General features: G+C 42.3%; 1 protein-coding gene across 2 annotated transcripts in view; it reads left to right on the top strand.

The window, feature by feature from the left end:
- LOC109927111 (netrin-3-like) overlaps positions 1 to 21853 on the top strand; it is a 175588-nt gene that overhangs the window by 131619 nt on the left and 22116 nt on the right. For both annotated transcript variants that reach the window (XM_048609797.1, XM_048609796.1), the window contains one exon: positions 1949 to 2002. In XM_048609797.1, the coding sequence (XP_048465754.1) occupies positions 1949 to 2002 (54 nt within the window). The remainder of the gene's footprint in view (positions 1 to 1948; positions 2003 to 21853) is intronic.

Raw genomic sequence — 21853 nt, 5'->3', positions numbered from 1 at the left:
CACTCATTCCATCCCTCACTGACCACTCACTCCATCTCTCATTCTGACAGCTCACTCCAGCCCTCACTCTGACCATTTGCTCAAACCCTCATTCTAAACACTTACTCCATCCCTCACTGACCACTTGCTCCATCCCTCAATTTGACCACTTGCACTATCTGACACTGACCACTCACTCCCTCCCTCATTGACCACTCACTGTGTTCCTCACTGTCATGAGTCCCTCCATCCCTCACTGACCAATCACATGATCCCTCACTCTAACCACTCACTCCATCACTCACTCTCATGAATCGCTACATTCCTCACTGAGCACTCACTCAATCCTCACTCTGACCACTCACTCTATCCCTCACCAACCACTCGCTCCATCCCTCATTCTGACCTCTCCTCCATCCCTCTCTCTCACATTCTATCACTCACTGTGGCAACTCGCTCCATCCCTCATTCTGATGACTCTCCACATCTGTCACTCTGAACTCTCACTCCATCCCTCATTTACCACTCGCTTCACCCCTCATTCTGACCACTCATGCCATTCGTAACAGAGCTCTCAGTCCATCCCTCACTGTGACTGCTCACTCTGACTACTCGCTCCGTTTATCACTGAGCGCTCGCTCCATTTCTCACTGACCTTTTCTTCCATCCCTCAATCTCATGAATCACTGCGTCCCTCACTTACCACTTACCTCATTCTGACCACTTACTCAAACCCTCACTGACCACTCACTCCATCCCTCACTGACCACTCATTCCATCCAGAGATAGCGAGAACTGCAGACGCTGGAGTCAGAGATAACACAGTGTGAAGCTGGAGGAACACAGCAGGCCGGGCGGCATGAGAGGAGCAAAAAAGCTGATGTTTCGAGTCAGGACCCTTCCTCTGATACTGCCTGACCTGCTGTGTTCCTCCAGCGCCACACTGTTTTGACGCTCACTCCATCCCTCACTCTGACCACTCATGCCATCTTTCATTGACCACTGACTCCATCCCTCACTGATCACTCACTCCATCCCTCACTGACCACTCACTCCATGCCTCACTGTCCACTCACTCCACGTCTCACTATGACAACTCACTCCATCCCTCACTAACCATTTGCCCCATCCCTCACTCTAGCCTCTCGTTCTATCGCTCACACTGACCACTCACTCCACTCCTCACTCTGAGCACTCACTCTATCCCTCATTCTGACTTCTCTCACCATCCGTCATTCTGACCACAAATTCCATCCCTCACTGATCGCTCGCTCCATCCTTCAGTTTAACACCTCACTCCACTTGTCACTGACCAATCACTCCATCCCTCACTCTGACCACTTACTCCTTCCTTCAGTGACCACTCGCTCCATCCCTCTCTCTGACCACTTGCTCCATCGCTCATACTGACTACTCACTTCACCTGTCACTCTGACCACTCACTCCATCCCTCACTGAGCACTCACCCCATCCCTCACTCTCATGAATACTGCATCCCTCACTGACTACTCATTCCCTCCCTCACTGACCACTCACACTATCCTTCACTGGCCACTGACTCCATCCCTCACTCTGACCCTTCACTCCATCCCTCACTCTGATTACTTGCTCCATCCCTCACTCTGACCCCTCACTCCATCCCTCACTCTGATTACTCGCTCCATCCCTCACTCTGACCCCTCACTCTTGACCCCTCACTCCATCCCTCACTCTGATTACTCGCTCTATCCCTCACTCTGATTACTCGCTCCATCCCTCACTCTGACCTGTCACTCACGAATCCAGTTTGATCACAAGCCAAGTTTCAGACCTCATGGATGATAGTATGTACTTACTTATTGAGGTCAGCTCTAAATGAGGAATTAGATGTAAAATAAGAATCTAAGTAAATTGTAAGTTTTCTTTGTATTTTCTTCATGTTGCCTATTATTATGTGTAGTACAGCATCTCTCAATGTTTGTTTTCACAGAGATCCCGACTGTATCTCCGCGGTGGGTGGCTAGTAGCACAGAGGAGCCTGCAGGTGAGTGAGAAGGAGATGGATGCAGTTGTATAGCAGACTGGCATGAAGAGACTTCCTTTAAATGGAGATAAGGTGGTGAATAAAGGGAATTCTAACGTCTGAGGCAGCAACAACTGATAGAGCACAGAAAGGAGAAATGATGGTTTCATGTGGGATTCTGTGACTATATATTGCTGTTGGGTGTGTTACTTCGTAGAATTGTGTGATTTTGTGTGTTACTATGTATTACTATGAGATTCTGCCTGTTACTATCTGATACTGTGTGGTTCTGTCTGGTACTACTGTCTGGTACTGCACAGTTCTAACTGTTACTCTCTAAAACTGTATGGTTCGATGTGTTATGATCTAATACTGTGTGGTTATATGCATTATTATCTGATACTGCATGTTACTGCATGATTCGATGAGAATCATGTTACTGCATGATTCTGATACAGTATGTTACACTGTGGTTCTGTGTGTTACTGAGTTGATCTGTATGTCACTGTGTGGCTCTCTGTTTGACTCTGTGGTTCTGTGTTACTGTTTAGTTTCATGTTTGTTCTGTGTATTTCTGTTTAGTTTTTTTTTGCATGACTCTTTTGTTCACTGTTTTACTCTGTGGCTTTGTTACTGTGTGGTTCTGTCGGCAGAATTTTATGGGTGTTGGCAGTTCCTGCTCAACACGTTAAGATGTGATAAGTAACACCATCACCCATACAATTCAGCCCATAAATTGTTTCACGTGGGATCCCACTTCTGCTCCCTGTCCTACCCCTGATTGTGGCTCCCTGCGGTCATTTCTTGCTCCAAGCAGCATTAATTAGCTGGAGGTGAGCCTTCTGCATCTTACTTAAAAGGAAATCTCACCTCAAAGAGCTTGGCAAAAATTTGTAGCTCGGCTTGTGGATGCGGTTGTTCGTTTGCTCGCTGAGCCGGTTGTTCTGTGGAGTTACAGACATTTCGTTACCCTTTTAGGCAACATCATCAGTACGACTTCTAATCGAAGCGTTGGTGTTCTGCTCCATTGCGAATTTATGAGATCCTCTGGTGTGATGAGTCTTGTCACTTCCGATTCTGTTTTTTGGCAGCAGTTTGTATTCGGGGTCTACTTCCATGTGTTTGTTAATGGAGCCCCCTGTTGAGAATCAGGCTTCCAGAAATTCCCTTGTATGTCTGTTGTTCGCTTGTCTCAGTATGGTCACTTTGTCCCAGTCAAACTGATGGCCCTCATTGTCTGTGTGTATCGAGACAAGTGAATATTGGTCCTGTTTTTTTAATGCCAGCTGTGTGTTTGTGTACCTGGTCATCGGTTTCTTCCCTGTTTGTCCAATGTTTATTGCACTTGCTGTATGGGATTCTATATATAACATTAGCCCTGTTTACTGTCAGTATGGGGTCTTTAGTCTTTGATAACATTTGACGCAGTGTTGAAGTAGGTTTGCGTGCAATCATGATCTTATGCTGTCTAAGGAGTCTGTATCTGTAGTCCCAGCAGCACCATCAGCAAAAGGAGGATGGGGAAAGCAAGGTGGGGTTCATGAAGGAGAGGCCAGAGTGGGCATTTAGGGTCAAGGTTTGTGGCAGAGCCTGGTTGGTGAGGTTTTATCCAGTCTATTTGGAAAGGGGACTGGTGATAGAAGCACTCTGAACATTTCCATCTGAGGCCTGGACAAAGTGATCTACTGGGCTTCCCTCACATCCCTTAACTTCTCCTGCCAGCTAAAGAATTACTGTGAGGTGGGACACAAGACATAATTTAAGGCCCTCAGGTGAGGAAGGGGTTGGTAATGTGAAAGCATGGAATAGGCATTGCCCTTCCCCCCATAAAATTACAGTCAGGAGCAGGTGGAAGTGACTTGCAGAATTTTATAGGTTCCTCCACATGGAAATCCTTTGATGGGGCAATAAAAACTTCTGCTCACTGAGTTGCAGTGTGATGGAGTGTGTTACTGCATGGTTCTGTGGGTTACAATGTTGATCTGTGTGTCACTGTGCCTATTTGTGTGGTTCTCTTCAGTTCTGTATGACAAACTCCTGGTTCTTTGTTTTGCTATGTGTTATTATTTGGTTCTGCTTGCATCTGTATGTTACTGTGGAGTTTCCTGTTCTGTGTAGTACTTGGTGTTCCTGTGTATTATTGTGTGGTTATTAATTTGACTGCGTGCTTCTCGGACATTCTGTGTGTTATTGTACATTAATGTGTGGTTCCCTAAGTGGTTCAGTGTGTAATGCATGATTCTGTGTGTTACTATGTAGTTATGCATTCTATACCGTAGTTCTGTATGTTATTATATAGTGCTGTGTGGTATTTTGTGGTTCTGTTACTGAGTACACCAACTGTTTGCAGTTGTTTTATAGCCACAGGCTGAACTGTTGCCAAGCCCAACACCAGAACTTCAGAGTAGCTGCAAACAATTCTCTTTGCTTTAGTCTAACACAATACCGATCAAATGTGACTGGAGAAAGTTGTTTGCTCAGGGCATAGAGTCACCAGCTGTGACAATGTTTTGTTAAAGCTGAAGAGAGGAGAGAGTAAACAGGTCCTTGTGTGAGTCAGCGTGTGCTGCTGACATGACTGCTGTCTTACTGTTTTGATTAGAAAATCAATTGGTTACAATACTGGTCTAACTGCTGATCAGGCCTTTCTATAACAGGCAGAAAGGGAATTCAAGGAACCCCAGTGCGAGCAGCAAGTGCACAGGCTGGTATGCAACAGCGCAAAAGTTCATTCAATTCCCACCCACAGGCAGGTAATCTGCATCTAGATCCGGAAAAGCAGGGTGAGAGAGAAAAGAGAAACAGCACAAGTGGTTACATTGGAAAACCTTGGCACACTGAGAACTGTACAACATCACGTGTCCCAGCAATTACTAACAAGTGGCATATTGACCTACCATGTGACACTGATTGATACAGTGCGCTACTAATTTGTGCATTGTGTGGAACTATGTAAAACAATGTAGTATAGCATAATACTGCATGGCCTATGTATCCCTGCGTATTTGTGGAACTGAGTACTGTTTGTGAAGGTGTGGGATTGTAACTGTATGGGATGATGTGCGACTGCAGACTGTGTGGGATTGTGTTGGATCACTACTGAAGGGATTGTGTACTGTGTGGCATTTTGTGGGACTGTACACCATGTTGAATTATGTACTCTGTCGGACAAAGTACAGCATGGCATTTTGTGGGACCATGACCTGTAGGGGATTGTGCACTGTGCTGGAGAGCTCCTGTGCGCGGTTGTATGTTGCATGCGTTTGTTTGGGACTGTGTATTTTGTGGGGCTGTGTACTGTGTGGGTCTGTTGCTGTGCAGGATAGTGAAGGACTGTTATTGTCTGGGACAGTGTGGGGATTGTGTGCCCAGATACAGCTCAGCCTAGGAATGACTTCAAGGGGCTGAATAACCCTCTCCTATTCCTCTGACACATCTGAGGAGGTGATGCTGAAAATACAATTGGAAATCAAAACATGTTTAAGCCAATGTGATTCAGTGGGGATATAAAGTGGGATAAGGAAAAAAGCTTTTAAAACATGCAAGGTCCTGATGGTAGGACAATTCAGCCAATTACAAAGTAAGCAAAAGTAGATGAAAACAGTGATGATGGTGGCCAAGATAAACATTGAATGTGAGGTTAGTGAGAACATGTCAGGGAACAGCTCAGGAAAAGGAGGGAAGGGTGCCTGGGAAGGATATATTCCAGGAATAGCAGAGGAAAATATCAGCCAATAACAGCAGATAAATGGCTACAAACTTGTTTGTGCCCACAAATTCTAATAGATAGGAACAAGATAAAGTTTGCTAAACTGGAGAGAAAATCCTTGGAGTTGAAAAGTAGCTAACAATACTGCATCAGTTAAAAAGTATCAAGACAAATCTTCAAACTAAAGACCAGCAGGTTTAATATTATTTGCAGGGAAAACATTTTGAATAATTTTGAGCGCAGTTGTACACTTGGCAAGGCAAATGTTGGCCAAGGATGACAAATGGATTCGGCAAAGTCATATTTAAATAATCCAAAGACAGGAAAATGTAATTTACATCATGTACTGGATCTTTTGAAATTTTTCACAAAGGGGACTATTAAATGAGTTAAAACACGTGAAATTGAAGGCTAATGATTAAACTGATTCAATGATAAGTAACCAGTGGTGTCCTATTAGGATCTAAGTTAATTACTTAGTCAACACAATAAAGAGGCTAATATAAACATTTTCCAATGACATATTGTTTGATGGCATGCTAACTAGTATAAATGCCAGCATGCAAGTTACAAAGTGACATCAACAGATTTAATAAATCAAAGAAATTGTGACAGATGAATTTCAAAACAATTAAGTGTGAAGTCATCCATTTTGGGTTACAAAAGGACAGATTTGACTATTCTATAAATGGTGAAAAACTGAGGGATTTCAAAGATATTTAGGGATACAAGGATGCCCATCACAAAAATATTTTGGTCATATACAAAATATAAACTAAAAGGCTCATGAGACGTTAACATTTATGACTGGAGGGCTAGAATATGAAGAGGAAGACCTTTTGCCACAGCTATACAAAGTATTGGCTAGACTACACATACAGTATTGTTTACTGCTCTGAGCATCCTTTTTCTTAACAAGAATATATTGACTCTGGAAGGAATTAAGGCAGATTCATCAGAATGTTACTAAATTTAAAAAGTTAGACTATGAGTATAGATTATATAAAGTATACCTGCAATCTTAGGGATATCGAAGGTTTAGGATTGATTTGAATTACATTTTTAGATTTTTGAAAGGAATCAATACGGTAAAAAATAATTTATTTTTTTCTTGTTGGAGAGTGAGGAGACCAGAAGAAGGAGACATGGCCTCAGAGCCAAGGCATTCGGCAGAGATATTAGGAAGCTCTTCAGGATGATAGATGTGTAGAATTCTCACAAATGAATTAATAATTTAAAATCTGAGATTGAAATATATTTTCTACAAAAGGTATCGAAGAAAATAGAGACAGGCAAATGGATAGAGTTAAGATATGTAAGAAATAGGAGCAAGAGTAGGCTACTCAGTTCCTCAAAATTGCTCTGCAATTCTGTAAGATCTTGGATGATCCCAATCTCAACTTCATTTTCTTATCTGTTTCCCATATCTTTTCATTCCCTCAGAGTCCAGAAATCTAATGTTCTAGACTATGCTCAGTGATGGAACATCCATAACCATTTGGGATAGTGAAACCTAAGGATTCATTACCCTCTTGACTGAAGAAATTTCTCCTCAATTCAGTCCTAAAGGCTGACCACTTATCTCGGCTTGGGTTGAAAAATGGCAAAGTAACATTTGCCCTACACAGATGCCAGGCAATGACCATCTCTAATAAGAGACAATCTAACCACCGCCCCTTGACATTCAATAGCATTACCATCACTGAATGCCCCACTATCAACATCCTAGGACTTACTATTGACTAGAAACTGAATGGGACCAGCCATAAAAAAAATTTCACCTACGAAAACGGGACAAAGGCTGCAAATTTTGCAGTGAAGAATTTACAACCTGACTTCCCAGAGCATGTCCATCATCTACAAGGCATAAGTCAGGTGTGTAATGGAATCCTCTCTAGTTACCTGGATAAGTCCAGTTCCAATTACATGCAGGAAGCTCAACACCTTCCAGAACACAGCTGCCTGCTTGATTTGCACCACATCCATCATGTTAAAATGATGCACAATGACAGCAGTGTGTCTCATATAGAAATTGCATTACAGCAATTCATCAAATGACCTTTGACAACATCTTCCAAAGGTCTAAATTCTACCACCTAGAAGGACAAGCTTAGCAAATGCATGGGAACACCACCACTTGAAAGATCCCATCCAAGCCACTGACCATCCTGACTAAGAACTTTCTCGCTGTTACTTCCCAGGTGTTGGGTCAAAAACCAGGAACTCCCTTCCAAATATCACTGTTGGTGTGCATACATCACAACCCATTGCAATCCCTGCACTAGATTTCAGGGTCGGATTCCTTTCCTATTCATGAGTAGGCCATTTATCTTACTATTGTTCATGGGAGCTTTCTGTGCACAAACTGGCTGCTGCAATTCTAACATTGCCATCACTTATACACTTCAAAAAGATTTAATTGGCTAATTAGTAATAAATGCCATAGGAATGCAAAACATTCTTTGTACTGAATGGCCGGTGTAATGATGAGCTTTTTGCTGGAATTGGAAACCACTCCTCCACTTTTAATCGCACACACTTGGAATGATTTATGGGAACTCATTGAAGTGAAGTTGCTGATATTTTTAGGTCATTTCTCGCTACAACATATTAAAATTTCCCAAAGCATACCATTGGCCTGTGAAGTGTATTGTGAATGGGATGTCAGAGAATTCACCATGAATCAGAAGTTTCCTTCTGCATTGCTTGTGCTGTTTTTGGCACAGACCAGACACAACGATCTCAGCATTTGGGCCTAAGTGATGGACCATTTCAAACAATCTGCACATTTCTTTTTGACTGAGCTATGCGTAGACTGAAAGAAAGAAAGACTCTGAAAAGTCTTCACTTGCAAATTGAGCAGAAATGATTTTTAGAGCAAATTGTTTTGTAATTAAGACTCCATTCTTGAAAAGTAGATGCAGGAACATCTTGTTACAACATACCTGAATGCCAGAGATAATCAAAAATCTTCCTCACTAATTGACACCGTATAAGAGTCCAGCAGCTACATCCCAGCAAGTAACTGCTGCTGCTTCTTGGGACACTGCACCCCAGCATTATGCAGGATTTTATTCAGGGAGGAATCTATTCTGTCACTGGGCAGCACTGGCTAAGCTGTTGTAAACTGGACAGCAGTAGGTAGGATTGGTCTTGATCACTGTGAGAGAAAGATGGGAAGATTCAGTCAGAGATTGTACTTCTCAGCAAATCCTTGTGTCTATTTCTTGTGTGTGTGGATTTCTGAGTGCCAGTTTCAACAGTTCTCTTCATCAAAACAAAATAGTTAATCTATGCAGATTCACTGTAGGAAGAGGACAGGATTTATACCCCAAAAATGTTCAGTATCTCAGGGATGTATACCAAAAGCGGGCTGAACAAACTGTATCCCAATAGAAACCATTAACAGGGATGTATATGCGAGTAGACAGGGAATTAAATTCCAATAGAAACCAACATACAACAAATTGTATCTCAGTAGGAGTCAGTTCATAAGGAATTATATCCCAATAGGATCTAGAAGACATTGAATTATATCCCAGTAGGACCCAATACATAGGAAATTGTATCCCAGTGGGATTCTGCAAAAAATAAAGAACCTATACTAGAAAGGGGGTAACAAGGTGCAGAGCTGGATGAACACAGCAGGCCAAGCAGCATCAGAGGAGCAGGAAAGCTGACGTTTCGGGCCTAGATCCTTCTTCAGAAATGGGGGAGGGGAAGGGGGTTCTGAAATAAATAGAGAGAGAGGGGGAGGCGGATAGAAGATGGATAGAGGAGAAGATAGGTGGAGAGGAGACAGACAGGTCAAAGAGGCGGGAATGGAGCCAGTAAAGGTGAGTGTAGGTGGGGAGTCAGGGAGAGGATAGGTCAGTCCAGGGAGGACGGACAGGTCAAGGGGGCGGGATGAGGCTAGTAGGTAGGAGATGGGGGTGGGGCTTGAGGTGGGAGGAGGGGATAGGAGGGAGGAAGGACAGGTTAGGGAGGCGGAGACAAGCTGGGCTGGTTTTGGGATGTGGTAGGGGGAGGGGAGATTTCGAAGCTTGTGAAGTCCACATTGATACCAGTGGACTGACCTATCCCCTCCCTAACTCCCCACCTACACTCACCTTTACTGGCTCCATCCCCGCCTCTTTGACCTGTCTGTCTCCTCTCCACCTATCTTCTCCTCTATCCATCTTCTATCCACCTCCCCCTCTCTCCCTATTTATTTCAGAACCTCCTTCCCCTCCCCCATTTCTGAAGAAGGATCTAGGCCCGAAATGTCAGCTTTCCTGCTCCTCTGAAGCTGCTTGGCCTGCTGTGTTCATCCAGCTCTACACATTGTTATCTCAGATTCTCCAGCATCTGCAGTTTCTACTATCTCTATACTAGAAAGGGTCAGCACTTCTGTCTCTTTTTTCCCTGTTATTGCATGTTCAATTAAATAAGCAGTAGCGTTAAATAACCATCAAAGGGAACAAATTGTAAATTGTTAGTGGCGAAATTTGAGGTCATTGGGATGCCATTCATCTGACCTTTGAGAGCCTCTTGGTCAGTACGTAGTAGATACTATCGCACAAGGAATTGTATATCAGTAGGGTCCAGCTCACAAGGAATTGTATCTCAGTCAAAAAAAGGAGCAGGAGTAGACTGCACAGCTCCTTGAGCTGACCCATCGCTCAGTCTGATCATGGCTTAGCTTCTGCCCCAATTTTAATTTCCCACTCACTCCGTCTATTCACAGGAAGCAACTTTTCAGTGTCTACCATGTCAAACCCCTTTGGAATCTTGTACGATTCAATGAGATCACCTTTCATTCTTCAGTACTCCAGAGAGTATTACTAAGGATTACTTATTGATTCTCACAGGAAAGAATGACTCTTTCATTCAAGGAGTCAATTTCATAAATCTTTGCTCTGACCCCTCTGAGGTCTTTCTTAAGTAGTGGAGTGAATTGCACAATTTTCCGATCTAAAAATAAAGTTCCTGAATAAAGACAGCTTTGGAAGTTAGAGCATCTTCAATGTGTTATCGCCTTGCTTAAATCCCAGGTATGGAACCAATTGGTCCTGAGGACTTGTCTTCCTCTAGCACCATTAATTGCTCCATTCCTAATGTTTTGCATTTGTTAAATCTCATATAGTTATACAGCACGGAAACAGACCCTTTGGTCCAACTCATCCACACTGACCAGGTTTCCCAAACTAAATTAGTCCCTCCTGCCTGCATTTAGCCCATAATACTCTAAACCTTTCCTATTCATGTACCTATCCAAATGTATTTTAAGTATTGTAAGTGTACCTGCATCTATCAATTCCTCTGGTAGTTCATTCCGCATACGAATCACCCTCTGTGTGAAAATGTTGCACCCCACCCAGGTCCTTTTTAAATCTTTCTCTTTCTCATCTCACCTTAAAAATATGCCTCTAGTTTTGAACTCCACCCCCCCCCCCTGCCCCCACCCTAGGGAAAAGACATTTACTATTCACCTTATCTATGCCCCTCATAATTTTATGAACCCCTATAAGGTCACCCCTTAGCCTCTGATGCTCCAGTGAAAAAATCCCAGCCTATCCATGCTCTCTGTATAACTCAAACCCTCCAGTCCCAGCAACATCCTGGTAAATCTTTACTGAACCCTCTCCAATTTTAATAATATCCTTCCTATAGCAGGGTGACCAGAACTGTACACAGTACTCCAAAAGTGGCTTCACCAAAGTCCAATACAACCTCAAAATGACGTCTCAACTCCTATACTCAATGGTCTGAGCAATGAAGCCAAGTGTGCTAAATACCTTCTTAACCACCCTGTCTACCTGTGATGCAATTTTCAAAGAATTATGTACCTGAACCTCTAGGAGTCCTGGTCTATGGTTTGCTAATGGTTTCCCTTAAATGTCTGAAACTCTGACCTCGTTCTGCATTGTAAATACTAATGCAAAATATCAATTTTATCAATTTTCAAGGAACCCACATTGCTTCTGATTACCTTTTCGTTCACCTCTGACAGAAACATGCTCCTGGTATTATCCGAACATGAAGAAAGTCCCACGTGATTAAAGTTTACAGCTATAATTTGAGTATTATTCATTTATTCTGACTGCCTTAATGTAATTATAAAAGCATTTTAGAAAACCCTACTATGTTTACATCACATGAATGAATATTTTTAAAAAAGGCACGCAGGACTAAACATCCTAATCCTCTTTCTGTGTCTCAATTGATCTCCACTCACAATACCACCCACAATACCCAGTACAAGTACCTTACCCAACATGGGACAGCATGCAGGTCATCACAGGGTGGCTTGCACCAAGGGTACTGCAGAGCCTGACTCCCTAGCCTGGTGTTTTTATATGCCTTAAGATTGCAGCGAGGGGTGTTTGTGTTTGCAAGGGCTCCTGCACTCTTCAACTGATCTACTCCGATTCCTTCTCAACTTCTTAGTTTTACATCTGTTTATGGTGGCTGTGAGCCAGAGACATAGCTCAGACAAAGTATTAAAATATGCTGTTTTTGGAACTGTGACTCAGGCAATTCTTGGCAGGGTGCAAATTAACCCCAGTCCTTCACCTGAATAAATTATGCAAATTATAAATAGTTGGACAATAGTATTTTGGTTCACTTGTCAGTGGTGCCCCATGTGGAACTAACACTTCATTATGTTTTCTATTACACTCTTGCTTTCCTTCTCTGTGTCTCCCTTTCTTCTGCCTTTCACTGTCTCTTCTCATTCTTTCCAGCTCTCAATCTCAAACCTGTCCTCTCATCCATGTCATCTATATCTCTATCTCTTTACCTCTCATTTTCTGATTGTTACTCTCTGCCTCAATATTTTACCTCTCCCCTCCCCTTAGATTCTGTGGGCAATATTAGACCCAATTGTAGGAAAATTTTGAAGACCAGAGTATAAATTATAGCCTCATTAGAGTGATACCAGCAATGTGATGCTGCAATGTGTAAGGAGGAAACAGATACTGAGACTACTTCTACCAGAGCAATGACGTAGCAAATATTTAATTGAGGTTTTAATATGATGAAGGATTTTGGTTCTGCCCTGAATGACAGAGTGGTGATGGACATCAGAAATTGTTTTATACAGTGTTTAGTTGTTGAGCACAAATGGAGTGTCAAAGTCTATTTAATCTGTTGCATGACATTTGGATATTTAAAGCTGTTTTTGCTCTCACTCCTTTTCCTCTTCCTTAATGCCATCATTTCCTCATTCTCTCTGTCCAAATTAACTTTCTCTCATGATTCCTGTCTTTGTTATCTCTTATTCACTTATACTGTTCTTTTATACATTTTGACCTTTTCTTTCACGTTCTACCTTCTTTCCAATCAATGTGATGACATTGCTGGCTTAGAAATAGTCAGTGACTCTATTATAGAAACATTTTGCTTAAATGCATGATGGTGTCATTAAGAAGTTCCCTAGTACATTGAGTCTCAATCATAGAACCTTCAAGGCAACATACTTTCTCTCTCAAATTCATTGAGCTTTTTACTTATTATTCATTGAATATGAATGTTAAATGAATGTACGAACAAGGAACAAGAGTAGACTATTCAGCACTTTGTGCCTGCTCCACCATTCAGTAAGATCATGGCTGATCTGATAGTAACCTCAACTCTACATTCCTGCATATCCCTGAAAATCTTTCATCCCTTTGTGAATCAAAAATCTCTCCACTGCTGTCTTAAAAATATTTAAAGATTCTGCCTCCACCATCCTTTGAAGAAGAGAATTTCAAAGATCTAACAACCCTCTGAGAGAGTTTGTTTTTCCTTATCTCTGTCTTAAATGGGCGACCTCTTATTTTTAAACTATGACCCCTAGTTCTAGATTCTCCCACAAAAGGAAACATCCTTTTGACATCCAGCCAGTCAAGTCCCCACAGGGTTTTATATGTTCCGATTAAGTCACCTCTGACTCCTCTAAACTCCCGAGGATACAAGCCTAGCCTGTCAAGTTTTTCCTGATAAGGCAGTCTGCTTATGCCAGGAATTAGATTAGTAACCTTTTCGGAACTGCTTCCAACACATTAGCATCCTTTCATAAGTATAGTGACCAGTACTATGCACAGTACGCTAGAGGACATAAATTTAAGGTGACAAGTGGTTTAGCGATGATCTGAAAAAAAGAACTTTCACCGAGAGGGAGGTAGAAATATGGAATGTGCTACCTGAGGGGCTGGTGGAGGCAGGTACTCTCACAACATGTAAGAAGCATCTGGATGAGCACTTAAAATGCCAGGGCATAGTAGGGCTATGGACCAAGTGCAGGTAAAAGGGATTAGTGTAGTTTGGTATTTGTTGGTTGGCATAGATATGGTGGGCTGAAGGGTCTGCTTCTATGCTGTATGACTCTATGACTCTATTCCAGATGTGGTTTCATCAATGCCCTGTATAACTGAAGCATAACCACCCTATTCTTGCATTCAATTCCTCTCACAATGAAACACAACGTTCTATTAGCTAGACTAGGCATAGGCAAAGCCAGCATTTATTGCCCAACCCTTATTGCTTTGTGAGAAGTAGATGATTGGATTTGCCGAATTCAACTTGTTAACTTGTCAATTTGAGAATTGGACTCACTGTGTTTGGGTTCTTCGTTGAGGAGATTTTCAAGTGATAATTTAGTCACTTCACATATCGGCCACAGGGTGACTCTCTCAATCACAGCTCAATATTCCTTGTCTCAACTCTGACACGATCTTTTTTATTTTCAAATCATTTATCATGAGGTTAAGGACTGTGCATTTGGGTTACTTAGTGCTGCTGGGTGCTGTTGCTATGGAAGGCTCAAACTCAGACGTGACACGCTCTGCATTTGTGTCAGTTTCTAAAGTGGCCTGGATAGAGTTGCATGCTGGGAACAGTGGTGGCGAAGGTATTTGATGCATTCATGAGAATCTATCCCTCTCACATGTTCAGCAGGTGACCATTCCCCACCCCCCCACACACACCACGAGTGCTGCTTCAATTGATATGTGTCCAGCTTGAAGCTCAAGTCCTTTTGACTGACCTCTGCAATTACAGAGTCTGTGGAATTAATATGGTGTATTTTTAGAGTGTTGTGGTGAGTTGCTCGATATTATTTGTGCTTTTTAATTCATTCTGTCAGGGGATGTGGGCATCACTGGCAAGGCCAGCATTTTTTGCCCATCTCTAATTACTTAATAACTGAGTATCTTGTTGGAGCCATTTGAGGGTAGTTATGAGACAAATACATTGACCAAATATGGTTGTACTTATTGCTAACAGCCTAATCTATACTGACATTTGTGGCCTATCCCTGATTGCCATTGATTTGAATGGCTTACAAGGCCATTTCAGAATCAACCACATTTCTTTTGGTGTGTAGGCTGGAACAGGTGAGGATGGCAGAATTTGCTCCCCAGGGCACTTGTGGGTCAACCTACAGCACAGGGACTGCAGCTGCTCATCACCACCTCCTCAAGAGCAACTAGGGATGGGCAATAAATGCTGGCCAGTCAGCAACGCCCATGTCCCATGAGTGAATAAAAAAAAATTAAATTCTAGTAATGGCCATGGTGGAATTTGAACCCCCAGAGCATTAGCTGGGCCCTCTGGCTAATTCACTGATATTACTAACCTTCATCTCCATCTTAGCCTTAAAAATATTCAATTGTGGAGCATCCACAATTGTATGAGGTAGACACTTCTAAAGATGCAAATATCGGCACACTCAGACAATGAAGGCCATCAATTTAACTAGGACATGGTAACCATAGTCGCCCAAGCCAAACGTAGACACACACGGGAATTCCTAAAGGCATGGTTCTCCACCCATAATGCAATCAACAAACATATAGAATTGGACCCCATATACAAAACCATACAGATCAAAACCGGAAATGACATTACTCACCAGAACAGACTGGATAGTATAAATTCCAAGTGGAGTAAAACAACATCGCTTCATCGGAGGCTTCACTGATGATGTCACCTAGCATGGTGACGAAACGTCTGATCAAAAACCAGCCAGCTCGGCGAGCAAGTCAACAACCTCACCCACAACCCGAGCTATGGATCTTTGCCAAAACTTTAGATGCAAAACCTTTTGAGTGAAGAAATTTATCTTCATCTCAGTCCTAAGTGGTCAGCCATCAACTGTGCACCCATTCTCTATAAACCCTAACAACCACCCCACCTCAACCACATGGTATTCTGAACTCCCCAGCCAGGGGGAGCAACCTTCCAGTGTGGAGCTTGTGAAGCTCTTTCAGAATATTGTATGATCCTATGAGATCATCTCTTGTTCTTCTAAACTCCAGAGAGTCACAACATTTTTATCCAATAACACATCAATTTCAACAAACAATAATGAACTCGTCATCCTTGTACATTCCCTTAGTGACTGTCTTGTGGTACTTTTGTCTGACCCAGTGATTCTATGCAGTACTACTTAGTGGCTGCAGCATGACTGAGGGTGTGGAGCTGGTTGAGGGGGGAGGCAGGGGGGAAGGCTGCTGACTCTCAGTGGGAGAGATTACAGATGACCTTGAAGAACTTTCAGCCTGGCTTTGGACTGCACCATCTCACCCTGGGGTGGTAGCGATCTGTGCTGGCTAGCTGAGAGAGAGTACAAATGGTATCATCCTGAGAGAGAACAACCTCTTTGTGTTCCATGGAGTCACTGTCAATGCCTTGGAGTGGTTCCTCAGCAATCCGAGTAATCTGTTGGAGCACAGGTGCCTGGACTATTGTGAGCCTGTGAAAAAACCCTTGGAATGTTTAAGATTTTTGCAAAGGTTTGTCTGAATGAAAACAAGTCAGCTCAGCGAACAAGTCAACAACCTCAACCATTTGAACACTCGTCTTTGCAGCTGTGGTACCAAATATCTGAACTACAGGGCATCAAGCATGAATCTCAGGGCCCCTAATGTACTTGGCTGTCACTTCCACAGTAGAAATGATGCACTATTTGTCCTTCCCAAGCCATGTGTCAAGTTGTAGTCAGGTTCCTTCATGCCTCTTGACAATGACAGGAGGTACACTGGCCAATGCACCCAGTATCTCTATGTGTTTCCTTAGATGCCACTCTATCAAAGACTTCATCTGGACCTCTAGCAGCAGTTTTGCTGTGCAGCCTCACCCTGCAATAAGCCGACACAAAAATTAATCTTTCCGCCTGACTTGGCTGCAGTTCACATGTCCCTTACCATGTGTGTTGATCCTAACTCTACAAAGGGCTGGTCACATGTGTGCAGAATTACGAGACCAATAATTCATAAGCATGGACTTATGCTCCAGCGACATGAGTTCAAATCCTATCAGTGTAACTGAAGTAATTAAAATTCAATTAATTAATAAAATAAAAATTGGAGTAGAATACTGGTCATTAATAATCATTAATGAATTGCTTAAAAAATCTGGCTCTCTCATATCCTTTTAGGAAAGAAATGTGTCATCCTTATTCAGTTTGCCTACATGCAAATCCAGACTCACAGTAATATGTTTGACTCTTAATTGCTGTCTGGAATGACCTAATGAGCTATTCAGTTCATTGGCCAGTCGGGATGGACAATAAATGTTGGCCTTGCCAGTGGTGCTCACATGTCAAGAATGAAAAAAATACTCTGCCCTTTGAAGTTTGAACATATCTGAGCTGGTGACTGTGAGGATCAGATTAAGTGATGCTGTTTCTGTCACCTGGGTATGCTACCCCTCTAGAAAGGAGGGTGGGTACTAAACAAAATGGTAACACCATCAGCAGCTTGGACTTCATCCCAAATAGCACAATCAGGGCGCAGTGGGATTTGTGAAGGGGCATTAAGCCATTGTCCATAATTTTCGCAGGGACACGAGTTGCAAATGGTTCTCTCGTAGCTGCCCCAGTTGTTTGCAGAATTACGGATCTCAGGATCCAGTTGAGTCTGATCTATTCCCTTCTGCTGTGTGCCACCTTGTTCTGCAAAAGTGAGGGCAGAATTTCAGCAATTGTCCAGTACTGGATTGGGCGGTATGGATGAAAAGCTGTGGGCAGTGAGTGATGGGTTTGACATGATTAGCATTGGTGGGTCTTTGAGGGTGAAAGGCAGATCTGGATGTTAAGGATGAGTCCTGAGTGCCAAGGAAGGTTGATAGGTGAATGATGGTGGTATATAATCCTTTGAAGTTGCGTCCATTGACATCAATCACTTATGTTAGGCAGTTAAACTTTCTGCACCATTGCCAGGTCCTCAGGGCCAAAGTCAGGAAGTTGGCCTCCCTGGTCATCCCTCTCATTCCCTTTGAAAGATGGTCTTCAAGGTTCTCTTCTGCAGTGAGGCATGTGATCTCTCAAGTTGCTGGCCTCCATCACCAACACCATGGAAACTTACAGCCCTATTCCTTCCCTGATGCTCCACTTAGTGAACTTCAATTTGTAACCCCTTACAGTACTGGCAGTCAGCAGCATCTAATTCTCATGATTGATGTTCCACTTAAGAGGGGCAGACTGCTTTATGAGAGGCAGACAGCTGTCAAGAGGCTCAGAGTGTCTTTACTAGAATGGGCTGCCTCTGTGCGGGGCTGAATTGCCGGGACATGTGTTTGCCCCAACTGCTGCTGGATTCTCTAGAATCAGGCAACTAAGAAGGCACTAAGAAGTTTGCATGTCACTTGCCTCAGCAGGATCATGGGCAGATCACACATTAAGAGACCTGCATCCAAAAATGGTGGGAAATAAAATTCAAGCCCAAGGTTTTGATATCTCATTTTACATAATATTAAACTTCTGACTGTGCACTTATTCCATACCACTTTCCATTCTCTGATGTCCCACAAAATTTACTGTGGTAGGCATTCAGAATGGAACTGGTGTAAAAGTATAGTAAGCACAGAAGCCTGAACTCTAATCTATTCAAATATTTCTTAGGCTTGAGAGAAGTTAAACTGAGAAATACAAGTGTGGTTTACAACAGGTGAGCGCAAATACTTGTGGTGATATCAACATTTAAACAAACACACTCCAAAGGAAGTCAAAGCTATTGGCAATCATGGAACAGAGCTGTGCCCCAACGGGGGCCTCCCTTCAAAAAATGGTGAGGGAATGTGAAGTAACTGAAAATAATACTTTGGCTGATCACATCTTCCATGATTCTGTACTGTCCTGCATTGCAGGAAATGTAGATCAGAGGTTTGGGGACGGCGTTGTAGAGCTCCAACCTGTGACTTGTGACTCCGTCCAAAAATCCAGGCTCCTGGAGTACCCTCAGTAAATGTGAACAGCCTCTTCCTTAAATCCTCAGAACTGTACTTCTGCTTGAGCTCAGCAGCTGATTGCTATTCTATCCACAGTCTGTCAATATATCTGATCAGCATACCTGGAGGATGTGGGCTAAACATTTGACCCATGATTAGTTTTATGATTTACAATAGTCTGTGATGTGTGAGGAACAGAACATCAGGTTGTGGATACATGTTTCGGGTCCTGTTGTTATATTTTTAATCCATAGTCATGCTTTATTTTTCTGTGTAACATTTACATCACCCAACAGCATACCAGCTTGTGTATTTGATAATAATTTGCTTGCGATCATTTTGTGGCACAGTCAGATCCCAGGACTGAACTATTCCTGTGGCTAGAAAGTGCAAATCTCTGTGGACCATGTGTCACAGTGACCAAAGCAGATATTTGTTTCCAAGAATAATTCTCCTCTCCCCCCCTATCAAGCAAATTTGCTTTTTGAAGTGACAAATTCAGAGAATTTTAAATTCAAAACAAACATTCTCAGAATTGTGAGCTGCAAGCTGTTTCTTCAAAGCTGCATTTTTCATGGTTGTAAATTGTGACTGATTATAATTTTAGATAGGGCTGTGGGAATAATTCCAGAACATCACATGCTATAGCTTGCTTTTCTCGGTGTCCTTGAGTTATGAGAAATCCATCACTTGCAGGCTGGGCCTCAGTAATATTGTTCACTCTACATCCCAAAAATCCTGTTAGCCTGTTCAATTCAAGCAATGAGAGTAATAGAACATCTTTCTGCTCACTTTTCTTCATGACTTGTCTCTGTTCTCTAGACTGAAAGATTGTAAATATCATTCACTATTCACCAATTACTTGAAGAGGTGAATTTATCCAAACCTTCTGCATACCACCACAGGCATTATTTACCACTTACTCTACCTTCTCATCCCATACCAATCGCCATCATGTCCTTACTGTATCCCTCAGACCACCTTTCCAGCTGCTAAATCCTGCTGAATATATAAAGAACATACTATCCAGATTGGCAATCTTTAGTTCATTGACATTCTGATAATAACGCTTACATTTTATATTTAGCATTAGATAGGAATCAATTATTCATGTTAAAATTTATAACTGCCCAAAATTAGTTTTTGAACTGTATATCCCCTTTCTCTTGATCACTGGTCATTGCCTATCCTTTCTCCAGTTATACTTGTTTCTGCATCTGGTGTTGGAATAAATTCTTCTCTAATTTGCTTCCTCTTTACCCTTTAAAGCCCACCTACCTAACCTTTTCCATCTGATCACCTCAAAACGCTGAACTTGATTTACCCAATTAGTCCATAATATGTTGTTTTGAAGCCCTTATCCACAGCAGAACTTTCATTGTCTTCTGTTCCTGCTATTTCTCTTGATACAATGTGTACCTCTGCTCCTTGAATTTCAGGCATTGCAAATTTGCCAAATAACTAGCTGGGCAATCCCTTACCATGTTATTGTCTACAGTAAGTTCCATTAGACCTCTCTCTGCTACCAAAGCTAAGGGACTGTGCCAGGATTAGCTAGCAGGACAAGTGATCGATTTTCATTTCCCCCATGACTGAGTGATAGCTTAAATCCATCTTCTCTGTCCTTCCACTGTCTGAGGACAAACGAAAGAAACAAATGGATTTGTTTATAAACAAGCTTAATAACACTGGTTCATTTTCCAATTCTGCTTGCCTACTTTTCTCTTGCTGATTAGTTAAGATTCCCCCAGTCCCACCTGTCTCTACTGCGTTTCTTTCTTATCCCTTGTACATTCTTCAAAGTTGTTCTATTGATGAGATATAGCTCAGAGAGATTCACACTATAGCTAAGCTGTGCTGTACTTGTCCTGGGGGTTGATGGGAAAGTGTCAAGAAGCTTTACTTTGTATCTAATCTATGCTATAATACCCTGTGAGTGTTTAATGGGACTATGTAGAGGGTACATTCACCTGTGTCTAATCTGCGCTGTACCTACTGTGAGAGTGTTTGAGAGGACAATTTAGAGAGAAATTTGCTTTGTATCTAACAAATGCTGTACCTTCCCTCAAGATGTTTGATACACTAATTGTAAAATTTTCAACCCACTGCTCTGATATCACTCACCCTCCACTACAGAAAGAAATATTTGAAAATCTTGGAAGCTGGCTATCACTTTAAATATGGAGAAATCAGCAAAGCTGCAGCGCACAAAGCAAAAAAGGCTGATTTTGTGCAAGTGCTTTTCAAACAGAGTTTGGCTACAAAGCACAAAGCCATCATTCAGAGCTTTTTCTGGGCAGATATGGTAAGCAGGTGTACCTTAGGAATGTAGGCACGACATACCCTTCAGTAATAACAATAGTCTGGGCCAAAATATACTCAGACATTGGGTAACATTTCCCTAGGGCATGAATAAGCTTGTAGCACATTTACAGAAATACAAAACCTGCTGGGAACAAAGGAAATGAATAACTGGGTGGAATCCGTCCTGGGGTAGCAAAGTCTTCAGATCCTGACTGGTTAGCTGGTATTCCTGATCCAAATATCGGAACAGAAATTACTGCACAATAGGAGGTCATTAGGCCTGACGTGTGTGTTTTGATTCTTTGCACAGCCATCCAAAGCCAATCCCACTCCTTTTCTTGTTCCAGTCCACTGTACCTTCTGATTGTGCTACTAATCTAATTATCGATTGCAAGATGCAATGTGCCCACATTCAGCCACATACTAAAGTAAATTTCTGGTTCTTCTTCCAAAAATTCTGTAAGAAAATAATTATTTCCTAACTTTTCTCCTCACACTTAGCGATAATTTTGAGCTATTGGTTCAATGTTAAACAACCTTACCATATTCTGTGATGCCCCATACAATGGACAGAGCGGTGCTGTGCACACTGGACAGGAACAGTTCCCACGCTGTGCGCACTGGACAGGAACAGTTCCCAGGCTGTGCGCACTGGACAGGAACAG

Source organism: Rhincodon typus, chromosome 21 (assembly GCF_021869965.1).
Source record: "Rhincodon typus isolate 14 chromosome 21, sRhiTyp1.1, whole genome shotgun sequence".
NCBI lineage: Eukaryota > Metazoa > Chordata > Chondrichthyes > Orectolobiformes > Rhincodontidae > Rhincodon > Rhincodon typus.
Note: the sequence above shows the minus strand (reverse complement) of the source record. Positions and strands in the feature narration are given on the sequence as shown.